At 38.4% G+C, this 18,014-nt stretch overlaps 1 protein-coding gene across 1 annotated transcript in view; it reads right to left on the bottom strand.

Moving 5' to 3' along the window:
* Window positions 1-15,003, bottom strand: part of jph3b (junctophilin 3b) — a 49,312-nt gene extending 34,309 nt beyond the window's left edge. Inside the window, exon 1 of the mRNA XM_008436549.3 lies at window positions 11,973-15,003. Coding sequence (XP_008434771.2) covers window positions 11,973-12,354 — 382 coding nt within the window. The 5' untranslated portion in view covers window positions 12,355-15,003. The remainder of the gene's footprint in view (window positions 1-11,972) is intronic.
* Window positions 15,004-18,014: the final 3,011 nt, after the last annotated feature.

Here is an 18,014-nt window from a genome sequence, read left to right as displayed (position 1 = left end):
TCTTTAGAAAAAAGCTTGACATTTTTGATCATAACAGAAATTTTCTAGAACAAATGGGAAATTTCTGAGTTTGAAAACTCAAAAATACCTGAGAAAGGTTGTGATTAATCTTTCTACAACGTTTCAACAGACAAACATTTTCTAGAAAAACTCATTCATCTTTAGACCCACTGATTACAGCAACAGCGTCTTCACAGACCTGCCTACAAAATCTGTCCTCCAGCTGCAGACTGAGTTTAAGGACTGGCTGGCAGAAGGGGGTTGGCTCAAAAGAAAACCAGGAAGTGGAACAATCCATCAGGCTGCTGGAAGCAGGGGACTTGATGTGAAACAATCTGCCTCTCTCCAGTAATAGCATAGCCTCTCTCCACTAATGGTATAATTGCTAAAACCTTTTTGGTATTAGTTTATTTTGGTTTTTATAGTTGTGATAAAGTTAAAATGTTTAGTTTAAATTAGTCATTTATGTTTATACATTATTTGTCTTTGTCTCCTTCCCTACCCCTCCTCGTTTGTGTAGGCTAGCCTGTTTGTATAAATTCCCCTGTGTGTTCATTGTTAAGTCAGTCTTTTGGTTTGTTATTTTGAGTTATGTTGCCTCAGTTGATTTCTTTTGGGCCCATTTTGTCATATTTTTTAGATTTGTTGTTGAACCTTTTTGTTAAGATATTCTTTGGAAAAAATAAATAGAAAATATATTTTTATATATGCCTTTGTCCTTTTGTTTTACTGGTCGGACCGTCGCAGTCTAAAACCGGGAGGATGGAGAACATCAGCTGGTTCTGAAGTCCCTACACCGGCTCCATGTAGCTCAGAGAACAGACTTTAAAATACTGATGTTAGTTTATAAATCACTGAACGGTTTAGCACCACAATACACTAAAGATCTGCTGTTGTCATAACAAACTTCTAGACCCCTCACGTCTTCTGGTTCTGGTTCTGCTCTGCATCCAGAACCAGAACCAAACATGAAGAAGCAGCATTCAACTCTCTGCACCACAAATCTGGAACAAACTTCCAGAAAACTGCAAAACGGCTGAAACACTGAGATCCTTTAAATGAAGGCTAAAACCCACCTGTTTAGAGCTGCTTTTGAAACGTTATAAATGAAACATTAATCAACATATTACATGTGTAATGACGAAACTGCTTGACAAAATATAATGTTTACTGGTTGACTGCGTCTTTTATGACTTTGTGTTTTTGATGCCTTGTTGCTGAAATGTGCTACACAAATAAACTTGTGATGATTGGAAATATGACTGAAACTTGTGAATCGTTTATCCAAAGGGCTTTTCTGCCCTCCTGAAGTCGGGTTCTCCCGGGCGCCGCGGTGCTGCTGACGGCAGGACTCACAGCCCGATCAGCTGCCAGCAGCGAGTGCAAATGAGGGAATATATGTGAGGCAGCGTGTGGGCCGTTGTTGCTTCTTGGAAGCGTTTACAAGCCTGACTCTGAAACGTCGGAGTAAATGAAATATTTTCTCCGGCTGCTGGTCGCTCTCCATGGTGCTGAAAAATCAGCAAGGAGTCGTTTCCCATCGCATTCAGGTCTGCTTACAGTTAGAGCGACGTGGCTTAAAAATAAAATCTACGACTCGTTTCATAACCTGAGCTTTTAATCAGCTTCTGTTTCTTTTCTGACAAAGAAATTAGAAATAACTGAGAATATTTTTAAAACGTGGCTTTTATTTCAATCAACCCCTCTGTGAATTGTATGATGGAGTATCAGGGCCAGGCTTTGAGAAAGTTTAATAACAAAATAATCATGATATTAGCAAAAATGACGATACAATTTTACCATAAGAACACCTTTACATTTCTAGGAAAAAAGTATTTTTAATGAGGAAAAATGTCAAAAATGTGCAGAAAAATTTACAAAATTCGGACAAATTTCTGAAGAAAACCTTTCAAACTTAGAAAACTCCACGTTTTTTCTAGAAGATTTGAGATTTTCTTGACAGAAATCTCCCAACTTTTCAAACTCAGAAATGTTCTAATTATTTCTAGAAAATTTCTAGAAAATTTTGGACTTTTCAAACTCAGAAATTTCTTGAGTTTTTTCAAGTCAATTTTCTTGTTTTTTCTAGAAAATTAACTTAAAAATTTCTGAGTTTTTTGGCAGAAACATTTTTTGTTTCTCCAGTTGCCCTAATACGCCATTGTTTTCATACTTTATAGCAGGGTTGACTGGAATTCAAAGTCCAAATAAACAGAAGGTAAAACCCGCTTGTCAAACAAGATGGCCGCCCTCTGAATTATGAAAACTCATGGAGCGCATTGGTGAAAAAAAAGCCAGATCTTCAAATGCCAAAAATTTAATTAATCAATAAAATCGATTTATCGGCCAGCCTGTGGTTCTGTGGGGAAAATATGAATCTGCAAAATGAAACCTCTGACAGGACAGAAAGAGGCAGTGGTACATCAGGTCATATTCTCTTCACGGTCGCGAACCCGTCACTGCTGCGCTGACGTAAAACAGACCTTTCCAATGTGACAAGGCTTCAACCTCTGGCCTGTACAGTTGTGAGGAGAATCCGCTTCGCAGCTCACACGTCAAAACAATTTTCCCTGATTTCTGCCTGGAGGCGCCAGCGGAAGGTGCTGTTAAATCATGCGGGCCTCAAACCGGGCCGCTGCGTCTGCAGGCGCGAGGTAGTCACACGAAAACACTGACAGCGATGAGATCAAGAACGCAGAAACACTGAAGCGGTTGGATCACGTGCCAAACAACAAACACGCTTCCTGTTTGAGTTAAAAACCGTCTGAGGGTTTGTGTTTCACTCTGAGGATGGAAAACCTGTCAAATTCTTTAACTCCCTCTGCACACCTACAGATAATGCTTCAACATACGTACAGAAACATCAACTTTTAGAATGTTTTTACTCACTATTCAATAATAATTACATTCATTTTGCATAAATACTATGTCATATTGTTTGATTTTAGATGCCATTAGTTCTGTGGCGTAAAATTTTACTATCAGATAAAATACTATGATTTTATTACCAGAAAATATATAAGAAAATATATAATATTTTATATTATTCACATCAAATTTTATTTTATTCTCACAGCTCTTATGTTTTTTGTAGTCAGGTTCTTTTGGTTTGAATGAATTTCTCTGGCAGCCAATCAGAAAATGAGCATCAGAAATAACATTTAAGTACATATTTGAACTTATATTTAATTAAAAAATATAATTGGATAATATGAAACAAAAATTATGTTGAAAAATGATTTAGAAGTTTATGCGATTTCATTTTTTAAATTTTTTTTTTCTTCATCTTCTCGCCAACTTTCTGAGGACCCCACAGCGCCCCCTGGTGGCCTCTGCTTTGAAAACGCTGTTCTGACAAGAGGTTGAACTCCAAAGTTGCGTCACCACAAAGCTTTTTGATGAATGAAATCTTGGAGTATAGAGTAAGGCCATATTTAACGCCCATTTGGGGGGAAGTGGCATGGAAACGTTTGGAAACCCGTGATTCAAACAGCCTCTTGGGGACCAAAGAAAGTTTAAAGTTCAGAACTGCAGAAGCCATTTTAATGAGAGGTGAATCTAAAGAAGTACAACAAACATTTTAAATATCCCAAATAAATAAACAAAACAACAGAAACAACAAATAAAATGAATTATGAGTCTCTGGAACCAAAATTGTCTGTCAAGAAAAGGGTTTGTTGAGACCAAAACACCAGACTGAAGACTTTCATCATCCAGTTTTTGGTAAAAAAGAGAAAAACAATAAATTATGCAAAAGGAAATTAATGAGCTTGTTTTAGTTTAACCTGCAATTAGACTTACTTAGACTGACTGACTTACTCACTTCTTCTTCACCTTTAAGATATTAACAGTTTGTCTTGGGTTTTATCAGTATTCTGGCCCAAAATGAAAATGAGTTTGACACCTCTGCTCCAAGGGGGGTGAAAAGTTAATAAAATGTAGCAACAAAGTTGATAAGTAAGTGACAGTGTTTGGCCACGCCCCTCAGTGTCTCTTGGCTCCGCCCACTTTGGTGGAATTTTTCAAACCATCTGGGGGCGGGGCTAAGCTTTCACAGGACAGTTAGTTTAAATATAAAAAAGTTAAAACAGTTCAAGAGGTTTGAATAGAAAAGAACAGAAAAGATGAAACATTTTCTTATTTTTACCGTCCAGCTCGCCCTGCGTCAGCAGAGGCAGAGGACACGCTCCCAGGATAAAGATCTGGATTTGTTTAATGTTTCAGACTGCTCTGCTAATCCTCACTACAAACACCAAACCGCCGTTACGTAAGCTGAGCCCTGCAGAGGAGCAGCAGTGGTAGTAGACGAGGCGCGGATTACGACTGGAAAACGAGGACGTCACAACAGAATCCTAATAACTTTCAGATTGTCGAACTTCAGCGCTTCTCACAAAAAATTCATAAAGCATCAGATAGTAAGGATTAAAATTCCTCAGTTTTTTCTCATTCTTATTAATTTATGTATCATCTTCGAACCTGAAAACATCACAGTGGGATTGAACAACGCATACTGGGTGGGGAGATAAATGTGTTGTTGAGACAAACTGTGGCTGACCACTGAAAAGAGGGAAGGTCAGTCTGAAGCTAAACCTCAGTTTGAGACTTTTATCCGTTTAAGAGCTTTTCCATTGGCCTTTTTTTCTGTCTGAGTCTCACAGATTTATGTTTAGGGATTAAAAATTTCATGAAAAAGACCCACAAAAACAGTCAGTCCCGCATATATTGCTTAAAGTAAGAAGATTAAGATTCCCTCCTTAACCGAGGGTGATGAAATCTGCAAACAGAAACACTAACACTTTATTTTTGAGGTAATAAAATCTTTTATCCGGACAGTATTTCTCAAAGTTAGCATTCCTGTTGGCAGCTCCTGCATTATTTATTTTTTGGCCAATTGCTGCATTTCATGTGGTGCAAACTGCATTTTGCTGGAGCAGCTGGATGCTGATGAGGAAAATATGTTGCATCACCAAAAACACATGACAGAAAAAGTGGAATCTGCTCATAAAGCTGCAGCTGGAACCAAAGCTTTTTTTAAATAAAAGTAGAAATATAACAACTTAATTAAAAGAAAATGTCCCAAAAATATGTATGTTACTGCTGTATGGCAATGGTAGCAAAAATAAATACATTAATGCATATAAATAAGTTTATTTTTATGCAAATTGTTTATATTTTTTCTAAAGTTTTTACTTAATTACTGTTGATTGTATTGAACTTTCAGCAAATTGTCTTTTTTGGAAGTCTGTATACTTCAGTTTACAGTTAATTGATTACTACAATAGTTAACAATTCTTTCAATAATCGATTCATTGGGATTAATTTGATTCATTATTTCAGCCCTACATTAAATTTTGTTCCATCAGTTAAATAATTTAAGAACACTGATATGACTTGTTCTTTTTTATTTTACATTTTAGAAATTAAATGTATTTATTTTAATAAGTAACTATAACCTGTTTTGAGACAATATAGTTGAAAATAATATAATAATAGTTGTAGAGGAGAATAAAGTTAAAAACAGCCCTGATTGATGAGCTCCTGGTGTTTATCATTAATCTGGAAACTGTACGGAAAGCACAGAGGTCAACTACCGGAAATGTGCCAATTTCCTGAAGTTGACGATCTGATCTGCACCGGGTCAAGTGGTTAAGAGGATAAACTGGTAAAGAATAAAGGAATTAGTCATCATTCAGACCAAGAAGCTGCTGTGACGGCATCGTCAGAGGGAATATTTTAAGGAACGGACTGTGGTCAGAACTAAACACCCTTCATTTCCTGCTGAACACAATTAAAAGCAGTTACACACTGATCTCCGCATTTCCTCTAAATTTGACTCTTCTTCAGGTTTCCAACTATCTCTTTGTGTTTTGCAGGAACATCAAGATTTTAACTTTCTGAGACGCTTCTACGTCTAGGTGATGCAACAGCAAGCAGTGCTGAGGAAGTGCTGATGTGCAGCAAATTCAATTCAACAGGCGTTAAAGATAGATGTTCTGGGGAAGAGAAAAAGGTAGAGATGCCAAAAATATACAGTAAAATTTGTTTCCTAGGATATACCATTGCTGTCCATCATGGCTAAAACTTCCTGTTAGCTAAAATGTCTGAACCCGTTTTTCCCCAAACATCCCGACACATATTCATTTTATCTTGTCCAACTGTGTAGATTTAATCTAAATTATTCACAAGACTTTTAGGCAAAAATTCTGTGGATTGATGAGACAAAATTGAAAGTTTTTCGAAGGTGAGGGTTATATCTGGTGCAAATTTCACAAGCAGTGTTTCCATCAAAGTTTTTATTACGCATATTTTGAAGTGTCGCATTAGAAAAGGTTACTAGAAATGGTAAAATTCAAAATAACTTTAAGTTTTTATGCTGGCTTAATGCACTTTTTGGCTTTTCTGAAAAAAGAGTTAATGCACTGAAAGGGAGATGGAAACGCACAAGATGAATAAACTATGACATTTACTCACATTTCTACTGAACTATAACTTTCTGGAAATCTCCAGTATATTAAAAAACTATTCTCATTTAAAAACTTAATTTTCTGTATCATTTACTGTAAATCTCATGTATCTCCACAAACGTCTTAAAAACAGAAATTCTGTCTTTTTTATGATAAAGTTCCTGTATATTGACAAACACTTCTATTATTTAAAAACCAGAAATTTTCAGCATTTTTACAGTAAATGTCCTGTAGTCACAAAAACAACTTATTAGAAAACTGAAATTTTCTGTATAAAGTTTTTACAATAAATCTTCTGTATATTAACATGATATAACAGAGCTAAAACAGGAGTTTTTAGATGCTTCTAAACTGAAACACGCCAGACTTTGTAGGTATCTGCAGCGATCTAAATGCTGTTCCGTGTTTTTGTCCTGCGACGTGTTTTGAAGCGAGTTTCTGTTGCGTGACATGAGGACATTAGCTACTCAACGCAGCTACATCAGCTGTAATCTGCAGCAGTAACCGCTGTTGTACACAGTGACAGCTGTAATCTCTCTTTGTGACTCCATTTCCCGCTAACGTGATTACTGAATCTGTGCTGTCTTTTCATTTATCTACTCCGCTGCCTCTCTGTGCCTCCGTGTCTGCGGTTGGTAATCAGTCAGCTTAGCTCTTCGTCTCGGTAAACACCCGGAAGAGATCCGGCCAATCACAGCCAGAGCTGGCAGACCGGGCAGCCAATGGAGGCGGGGGAAGCTCGGTCCCTCGTGACACGGTGACCTGCTGCACGTCGGCGAGCGTTGCTATGGGAACGCTGCTGCACATAACTGCTGCGTGGAAATACAACGGAGCGAGGGAGGAAGCAGAAAGGTGGGAAGATCATGAGATCGGGAGGGAAGGTGCTGTGGGAGTTTCCTGGAAATGTTTCGTCAGGTTTACAAAGTCTGGATTCAGGAGAAAAACGGAATATTTTGATTTACGAGTCTGAATATGACTGGACTTTGAAGGTGCAACTTTAAAATGCGTCCGCCATATTGACATCAAAAATCATATAGGTATTGGTGAGCAGTTTTTCCACACCCATTGCTCATCTGAAATTATTTATTATTATTTTAAACAATCATCCTGAGTTCTTATGGTTTTATAATTTAAGCAATGTCTAAAACGTTAGCTGTTGCTAACACCAACACAAGCAGAAGCTAATGCTAAAACTTGAATTCAGATTATAAAAAACAAGAAACATACGTGAACAAAATAAAACATGGAAAGTAGAGAACGAGATGTTATAGATCAAGTAATGTCAAAATTAAATTGGTGCTTGAGGATTGTCAAGATTTTGGGGGCGAAAAAAGAGCGAGAATGTGAGAAAAGAGTATTTGAAGAGTCTTCACGCTCTTCAAAATAAGAGCATGAATATCAACGGCTAGCTACTTGAATAATTCTTAAAATCAAACAACCAAATTTTAACGCAGGTACTGAACTTTGTTATACTAAAAGTTTATAAAACAGCCAAGTAAATTATCGTTTTAGAATTTACGCAAAAAGTTTACAAAGTTAGCTAAAATGCTAAAGCACTAAAAATTAGCTTAGATTATTAGGGCATTAGCTAAAGTTAATGTAGAAAGCCTTTCTTCATTATTAAAGTAAATCCTCATTTTCAAACACCATTTTTATATTAAAAAAAACAAAACAAAACTGAACAAATCTGTAGCAAAGTGAGTAATTTTTCACCCAGCTGCTATTGACTCTTAAATCTAGTAAACGTTTTATAGGTGTATTTACTTTTCATTGTATTTCTATATTGGACTACTTTCAAGCATATGTTACAAACCGGAACAAATCTGAGTAATTGCCGACAATGTGAATCAAAGTCTTGCTTCAACCATACTGAACTGATGCCAGTAGGGAAAGTAAGATGTTTTATTCTTAAAAGTTTGTCTAAGAACTGGTAAAAAGGTCAAAACCCAACACGTTTCTGCATAAATTTAAAAAAGCATAACTTTCATGGAGGAAAAAGTCAAAATAAAGATGGAACTGAAGATAACTCCATCCACAGCAATTAATTCAAGATTATCTCACACATGAATAAAAACAAAACAGATCTATATTCCGTTTCTCTTCCAGGCTTGCTCTATTTAAAAACTTCAGTCCCCCAAACAGAAATCTTATCTCGCAGATCTATATAAAGGAGTTCTGTTATAAGGACACTGTGTACCACTGGAGCAAGATAAACACTGATAACTAGGCCAATCTCTGCTGCATTTACCATATGTGGGTTCAGATACTCGGCGAGCTGAAGTGACTCTCCAACGCGTCTCGTTTTATCAGGACCATATTTGTCGGTGCCGTTCTTTCTGTAATGATCTCACTCATCTCCTGATTAGCGAGTATCTTGCATAATCATCAGGATAATCATCCTCCCATCCATACATCCTTCCATTATCAGTTCATTACCCAGCTGCTCCTTTTATCTATCATTCCCTGCAGCTGTTGGTCAATTTCTCCCGTCTTTGCCCTAAATCAGGGTGTCAAACTCCAGTCCTCGAGGGCCGGTGTCCTGCAACTTTTAGAAGTCCCTCTGCTGCACCACACCTGAATAAAATAATTAGGTCATTAGCAAGGTTCTGGAGAACTGAGGAGGTAATTAAGCCATTTGATTCAGGTGTTTTGTACCTGTGGCACATCTAAACACTGCAGGACAGCGGCCCTTCAGGACTGGAGTTTGACACCCCTGCCCTAAATCAACCCCTGAAACCAGTCCGCCGCGTGGATTTCATCAGGACTAAAAGCCGAGCGCTCGTGCTCGGCTTTCTAGTTGTAGAGTTATGTAATGAGTCTTTGGCTGGATGTCTGCGGCTGTCGGCTCGTCGTCACGCTTACAAACTTTCTGCTTGCACAGGTTTTGCATGTTTCTGTTTTAAATTATATCTGAGAATCTCACCGAGAGTGACTGAGCTGAATCGAGCTGTGAAGAGAATCAAAATCATTTCAATTTCATGGCGAATGTCACGCCGATTTAGATCAATGAAATGAGCGATTTCAATTCAGATTTCTAAAAGAAAATAATTCCAAAAAGAAATAATTAAACAAAACACATTAATGCTTTTGATGCATGATATCAGACGAAGCTGCAATCAGGACGAAGCTTTCAACTTTAAAGATGTGGAATAGAATAACCTCAAACTTGAGTTTTTATTATTATTATTCTATTCTACATCCTTAAAGTTGAAAGCTTCGTCCAGATTGCAGCTTCGCCTGATATTACGCAACAAAAGTATACTGCTAAAACAGCTTCCACTGGCTGTTTGAAATATTAAAGTAGGCAGTTTAAGAGAGATTCTGTCTCCTGAACTATTAAAATTAAACATGATGGGAAGTGCTAAATAAAAAGCTAGCTGCGCTAACCCTAAAGCGCCAATAATAAACATTAAATTCTGCTAAAGTGCTACACAAACATGGTATTTAGTGGAAGCTAATGCTAAAGCACCGACATGCTAAATTCAACCATGTTGATGCAAACCATTGCAAGGAGAATAAAGTAGTAATTTTACAAGAAATCCTACCAAAAGAATAGCAAAAAATTAAAACAAGGAATGTTGAGCTAATTGTGAAGTTACACTTTGGATAATTTTTTTCAAATAACATCTAATTGTTAATAAGAATACAAATTATGTCAGTAGCTGGACTGGATTGTGGAAACAGCAGAGAAAGAATTACAGAAACTGAGCTGCTAATGTCACATTCTGGAAACTCATCATAGCAACTTTAAGGTGGTTTTTCTGGCAAAATTGCATCTTTTCACCTATTATTATTATTATGACTGTAAATATATGTCATTGTAACAAATTTTACTGGACCATAAATTATAGAAGTTATAGCGAAAAACGATAATAATGTTGTTTTGAGACCATTTTCGACTAATGTAATGGTGAATAATAATAATAAATAACACATTGTCAAAAATGAATAAACTTTAAATTCTCATGAACATATAGCACTGGAACTGGAAGACATTTTAAATAAGCAAAAAACAACAGAAACAACAAATAAAATGAATTATGAAGTTTCTCTAAACAAAACTTTCCTTCAAAATAAGAGCTGGTTGAGACCAAAGCACCAGACTGAAGACTTTTAGCATCCAGCTTTTGGTGGAAAGTGAAAGAAAAAAAGAAACAATAGAGCATATGGCAAATTATCAATTATAATGGAACCTGGATCTGGTGTGAAAATGTTATTTTTGAGCCCCGCTCTACCCAAACCTTCTTTTCTCGTCCCCTGATGGGACGACTGACGGCCTCGGAGTGCAAACACGTCTGAATGTTCGGGCTCCAGAAGATAGACGTAAAAAATTAAAGCCGATGTTAATATTAAATTGCACAAGCTGCGCTGATGTAACATGTTGGGTGTGTGTGAGAGTGTGTGAGTCGGAGTGACTGTGTTGTGGTGCAGAAGAAGCGCGGATGACCCCAGATGACCCCTGGAGAGTTTCCTCCCACCGTGCATCTGCACCCAGCCTGTCAGTCAGATGGACTGAATTTCAGAGATTTCACATGGACAGCTCATTTCACACATCCTCACAGTTTCAAAACACCCACAATGCATCTGTCCGTGCGCCTCTCTCTCTCTCTCTCTCTCTCTCTCTCTCTTTCCCAGCGATTAGTGTAATCAGATTACTTTTGTTCAAGTAACGAGTAAAGTACGGGATTGCAATTGCAAAAAAAGTATTAGATTACCGTTACTGCTGTGCGAGAAGACTACGCTAGGAAACAGCGATTTCGTTTGTGCGTCGTCATGGTAACAGGCAGGTGTGTGTGGATCAACAACATGGAGTGTGGCGGTGTGTTAGCGCCATCGTAGATAAAAATAAAAGGAGTACATTTCTGCCAAAATACTCCTTTTACAATTTTGAGGTTGATCTCAGAAATTTTGTAGAAAAAAACTTGAACAATTCTGAGATTCAAAAGTTGCAAATTTGCAAGAAAACAAACTATTATTTCTAATATTTTAGAAAAACATTGAAAATTCTGAGTTTCAAAAATTCAAAATGTGCTAGAAAAAATTCTGAAATGTTGAGATTGAGCTCAGAAATAAATTAAAAATAAACTTTAAATTTCAGAACAAACATGTTTTAACCAAAAATTCCCCAGATAAAGTCAAAAACTCTGCAGTCCTTGTTAAAGTTTTTTATTGAAAGAAACTGATTTGGAAAAAAAATATTTTTTGCTACTTATATAAATTATTTTCATTTTGGTTCTTAAAATACCAACATTTCCACTTAACTTTATGTAATTTTAAAATATTAAATGATTGATAATTTGATCAGTTACTCTGAGTAGACTTTTTTACCGAATACTTTTTTACTCGAGTAACTTCTCGAATATTTATTTCTTTTACGCGAGTAAAAATGTTGAAGTCGTCTCATACTTGATCACAATTTTTGAGTAGCTACTCTGTTTTTTTTTTCCAATAAAGTTACTCCAGTAAATCTAATTGAGTAAATGTATTACGTCGAACTTTGACCCTTACCTCCGTCCGAGTACGTCTCCGTCCCGTAGCCATCTTGCAGCCCGTTGTTCCACGTCCCCTCGTACTTCCCGCTCGTCCCAGTGCTCTCCCGCACGCCGTAGCGTCCCTTAAAGCCGTGCGTCCACTCGCCTTTGTACACCCAGCGGCCTTTGTTCTCCACGCCCAGGCCGTGCCTCTTCCCCTGAGCCCAGGTGCCCTGGTAGGTGTTCCCGCTTGGCCAGGTGTAGACGCCCAGCAGCTCGAAGCCGTGCGCCCAGGAGCCGCAGTACTCGCCCTGGCCCTTGGGTCCGGTGCAGATCCCGTAGCCATGCGCCTTGCCCTCCTCCCACCCTCCGCAGTATGACCCCCCATCGTCAAAGTTGAACCTGCCGCCAGTGGACATGCATGAAACAGCTCTTGGCAATTCCCCCGAAGCCTCGACAAAAAGAAAAAGAAAAGAAAAAGAAAAGAGAGGGAGGGAAAAGAAGGGCAGGTTGGTGCCAGATGTGGGCGGATCGATCCAAAAAATACAGATAAGATCGGAACGATCGATTCTTTAGTTTCAGGTTGTTTTACTTTCAGTACTGTAGTTTCTCAAAGATTTGGTTTATTTAGCCAAAATGCACAGATTTGTTCTGTTCTTCTATAGGTTGTTTATCATGTTAGTAAAAGTATTTTGTAGATGGTTATAAATTTTGTCCAAATTTTATTTTAACGGAATAATTCAAAGGAAAAATACCACAAAAGTGGTGCACTGATTGCAGTTTTCTGGCCGATCTCTGGCCTACTGATTCCGATTTTGGCCGATACCAATTTTTTTGTTTGTTTGAAATGTTAGCAAATAAAATAAGAAAAGTCATTAAGTTGGTAGCAGTGGGGAGATTACTGTTAACTGGAAACATGAAGCCATGACCTGGTGGGCCAGTCTGCCAGTCAAACCTTTTTCACAGCAGAGAAAAAGAGGACAGGTTTTGATTTTTAGACTTTTGTCGAGGTAGAAAAAGTCAGCAGATCATCAATCTCCAAAAATTAAGGAATTTGGGGGCGATTTATCAGCTGGTTGATTTACTACCCTAACCTACAAACGTCCAAATTCTGTCGGAGGTTTTAACAAAATAATTAAAAGGGAAAAAACACGAGGGGTGCACCGATTGCAGTTTTCTGGCCAATCTTTAAAAAGCCAGATCTGCCGATTCCGAATTTTGGCCGATATGGGTCTGTCAGTCAAACCTTTTTCACTGGAGAGCAAAACAAGGACAGTGATTGATTTAATTGTCGAAGTGGATAAGATCGTCTGCAAATTTACGTGTCGTCTGATCACCGATCTCTAAAAATTAAGGAAATAGGAGCTGATTTATCGCTGCACCCCTAATTTTTCTTTGCCCAAATTCTATCCTAGGTTTCAACAAAATAATTAAAACTGGGGGAAACCCCCCACAAAAGTTTGGCGATGTATCAAACTTAAATAATAAAAATATTGGAGATATAGTTATTGCCGGTGTCTGTATTGGCGAAACTGCTGCTGTATTTACTTGGACTGATATAAAAATATGTCATATCGCACACTTCTACTGGGGTCCAAATTATGTCCTAGGTTTTAACAAAATAATTCAAAGGAGAAAAAAATACATGAAGTTTGATGATGTATCAAACTTAGATAATAAAGATATCAATATCTGTATCGATATTGGCGGTCGTGCCGCTGTATTTACTTTGATTGATTGATGTTATTGTGCACCTTTACTGGGGTCCAAACTCATTCAAAGGATGGAAAAAAAGCACAAAGTTTGATGAAGTATCGAACTTGAATAATAAAAATATCGGTGTCTGTATCGGAGATACTACTGCTGTATTTACTTGGATTATTGCACATCTTTACAGGGGCCCAAATTCCTTCCTAGGTTTTAGCAAAATAAAGAGGAAAAAAATAACAAAAAACGCTCAATTTGATGACGTATCAAACTTAATAGAAATATCAGTATCTGTATCGTATCTGCGATGCTGGCGCTGTATTTAATTGGATCGATACTAAAATACGGCGTATCGCACACCTCTACCGGGGAGTTTGAGGGTTAGGAGGCTGGAAAAGGAGGCGCCACCTCTTTTTTCAATGAAAGGAGGTGAAGGATGAAAGAGGGGTCTTCCAGCCGGACCCTGATCACACCATCCTCCCGCCGGGCTCTGATCGGCTTCGGCTAGCACCTCCCGGGTCCTCTGCAGCCGATGCAGGTGGGAGAGGAGGAGAGTTGGCCCGGAGCTGCCATTATCCTCTCTCAGCTGGAGTTTCACCCATCAGGCCTACACAGTCTACGACACAAACTCTTCCTCCCACTCAGGCCCACTTGTTCTGCCGCCTCCTACCTGATGATGCCGAGAAGTTTCCCTGCGGAGGTTCAAACCCGGTCAAGGCCCTCCAAAAAAAGAAAAAAAAACATTTGTGGAAAGGAAAAAATATTTTCTCCTTTTAGCTTATTCCCAAAAATCCAGAAAAATACAATCTTTTTTTTGAAAGGGTCTCACTTCAGACTCATCGTCTTTTCCTTCTCACATGCATATTGAGTGTTACCGCACAATGCATGCGGGAGGGAGAGAGAGAGCGTGAAAATGGGGGAAAACACAAAGATACTCAGCTTTGAAGGCTGAACAGCAATGCAGTATCCTACCTTCTGCAGCCACACACTCACACACACACACTCACACACTCACACACACTCAGAGAGAGAAACAAAGTGCGCACCCTCCGACAATAAAAAATAAAGAAGTAAACTGATGAATTTGTCCTCTCCCTCTCTCTGCCTCTCAGTCTGAATGCAGGTTTAATCCACTGCGTCCATAAGTGGTTTATCCTCTGCGTGGGTTGCCTTCAGGTTGCCTGGTTGTTGCCTGTTTTGATGAAACAACATCCATCTATGTGATCCGCGTCGCTCCGTGTCCTCTCCTGCTCATCTCCATGTTTCCCTATGGAGCACCGGCTGACGCACAGCCTGCTGCTGCTCCGCTCCCAGTCTCCTCTGACGGCCGGATCTCTCTCTCTCTCTCTCTCTCTCTCTCTCTCTCGCTCTCTCTCTCTCTCTCTCTGTGCTTTTTCTGTGGATGTCTCTCTCTCAGAAAATCTGCTCATTACAGAGGACTGTTCCAATGCAGCTGGCGCCAAACCTCCCCCTCCCCTTCTCTGCTCAATAGCACAATCCGGCTTTTTTAAAGAGACAGGTGCTGCATCACCTGTGGATCATCATGTTTCACTCTTCGTTTGATTCACGCTGTTATCTTTGCCTGGCGGTGATTTCTAGTTAGTCTGATGGGATTATTTCTCCGGGGAGAAGTTAGTAAAGGTCTAAATGCTGCTTATTTGGCCTGGGCGATTCGTTTTTCAGTATTTTCACCATGTTGTTATAAATGTCACTGTTTCAAACTAATTAGTTTTTTAATTAGCAAGATAAATTTTTACTTTGGAGATAAATGTTTAGTTTACAAATTAAATATTTAGTTAACAAGCAAAGTAAAATAGCCAATTTTTACAAATTAAAAATTTGCTCCAAATTAAATATTTAGCTTTAGCTAAATTTTTAGTTACAACTAAATACTTAGTTAAACTAAATCTTTAGTCTACAGACTTAATAGTTTGAAGCCAGTATTTAAATTGTAAGTTAAATATTCAGCTTTAGGGAGGTAAACATTTAATTAGCAAGCTATTTAGTTTTTTAGCTTGCTAGCTAAATATTTAGCTATGACATTATGATGCAACGTCCCTCTCCTTACATAACCTCCGGATTCATTGCAGTCCATTAAAGCACTAAGTATTTGTGCATCGAGTCTCCAGGATTCCTCGTCGTTGAAGTTAAAATCGGCTTAAATGAGCAGCTTAAGTGAGCAGAAGTCCTGAATCTCGTTTATCTGATGACTGAAATGCTGCAGAAAATGTTTCCTTTTAATCTTCAGATAGTAGCAGAAACTTCACAGCAGGAAAATATTAATCTGTGATCTTTATCTGCTGGTTTCCAATTATATTTTAACAGTATTTTTCCCTCCGTTTATTCAGCTGAGTTTTTTCCTTTCGGTGATTTTCTCATGAGCGTTTAAGTCTTTAGGAAGTAGGACTTTTATGTCATTGTGGGGTAATTACATTCCACTGCTCAAATTAAAAACCAGCATTCTCATTTTCTCATTTTTTTCTTTACAGGCAAAGAAAGAAATCTTCTTGCTTTGCTTAATCTTTCAAAGGTTTGTGTACATTTCTTACGCTGCTGTCAACCAAATACTTGGTGAATCTTAATTTTAAAAAATTGGGGACTAAAAACCATGTTAGCAAAATCTGAAACTGGAATGTTTTTAAAGTTACTAAGAGGTCATGGACCTTTCTTTCACCAACAACTGGGTGATGAAGTTTGGATTTTCATTAAGAAAAAAAAGAAACTACAACAAAAGAGCTAAATAATAACTAACTAGTCGTTAAATATTTAGTTGGCTAACTAAAGCTTTTGCTAGCAGGCAAAATATTTAGCTAAACTAAATATTTAGTTTGGAACTAAGTTTGCTAACTAAATGTTTGGCTTACTAGCAAAAGATTTAGTTTGCAGGCTAAATAATGTAGAGCTAAATATTAAATATCTTTGTACACTTAAAGTAAGACAAAACTAACTTGCAGTTGAAAAAGGATTTGTTACATTGGCAGATTATTTAATTTATAATAAGACTTTTTTAAGATGTTACAAGTCAAACAATCTGCCAGTGGAACTAGATTGTTTTTAAAATCAATATTAAGGAATTATTGACTTAAACAAGCTCATATATCTTGCTAAAAAGTTACTTGTAAGTTAGTTTTGTCTTCTTTCAAGTGTACTGAGATATTTGCACTACAAACTAAACTAAAAATACTTGGTTTAGTTTGAGGGGCTTAAAAGTTTTGCTCAAAACTGTGAAATAGTTAAACTAGAATTATCTCTCAGACTCCACAAACCTCAGGTAGCACGTTTGTGAGAATTATGCTACATGGGAACATGAATCCTAAAGAAACAAACTTCCATCCTCTGCCTCTGCTCTGGATGAAAAGGTTAAAGGTTAAACATCTTTTCGTGCAGCTGTCTAGAGTTTGAGCCATTTTGTTGCGGAGGCTAGTAGCTGCTGCTATTCGATGCGGATCATGTCGAGGATTTGAGCAGACGTTCGTCTTGCTAACTTCCTTAAGTCATAATCCCTTTGTTGGAGTCAGGAAATCTCAGTAAACCCTCTCTCTCTTTTCCGTCCACTCATTAACCCGCTCTCCCTCGTTCTCTCCTCCTTCTCCTGCTTCCCCTCCGTCTCTCTCAGGGTTCGGAGAGCTCAGCTGTAATCCTCAAACTTAGTGATTTTATTACTGTAATCTGGCCTGGAATTGGCTTAGCTCCTCTGGAACCAGGAGAGCAGGGACAACAACAGGACAGCTGCAGGACGGAGGAGAAACAGAGAGAGGAGGAGAAACGGAGAGAGGAGGAGAAACGGAGAGAGGAGGAGAAACGGAGAGAGGAGGAGAAACGGAGAGAGGAGGAGAAACGGAGAGAGGAGGAGAAACGGAGAGAGGAGGAGAAACGGAGAGAGGAGGAGAAACGGGGAGAGGAGGAGAAACGGGGAGAGGAGGAGAAACGGAGAGAGGAGGAGAAACGGGGAGAGGAGGAGAAACGGAGAGAGGAGGAGAAACGGAGAGAGGAGGAGAAACGGGGAGAGGAGAAACGGAGAGAGGAGGAGAAACGGAGAGAGGAGGAGAAACGGAGAGAGGAGGAGAAACGGAGAGAGGAGGAGAAACGGAGAGAGGAGGAGAAACGGGGAGAGGAGGACAAACGGGGAGAGGAGGACAAACGGGGAGAGGAGGACACGGAGGACGACATTTGAGATGCAGCAACTCAAGAATGTAAAGGAGGGAAAAGACTGGGTGGAAGAGGATTTTTTATCAAATCTTTGATGATTTTTTTCTGAAATCTGATTTCTTTTCTCAAAATATTTTTTATTCTGAGATTTTTTTTACTTAATCCTCAGAATTCTGATTTTTTTCTTCCTGAAAATATTAGCCTTTCTTCTCCAAATTCTAAC

Source organism: Poecilia reticulata, chromosome 6, assembly GCF_904066995.2.
Source record: "Poecilia reticulata chromosome 6, P_reticulata-male-v2, whole genome shotgun sequence".
Taxonomy (NCBI): domain Eukaryota; kingdom Metazoa; phylum Chordata; class Actinopteri; order Cyprinodontiformes; family Poeciliidae; genus Poecilia; species Poecilia reticulata.
Note: the sequence above shows the minus strand (reverse complement) of the source record. Positions and strands in the feature narration are given on the sequence as shown.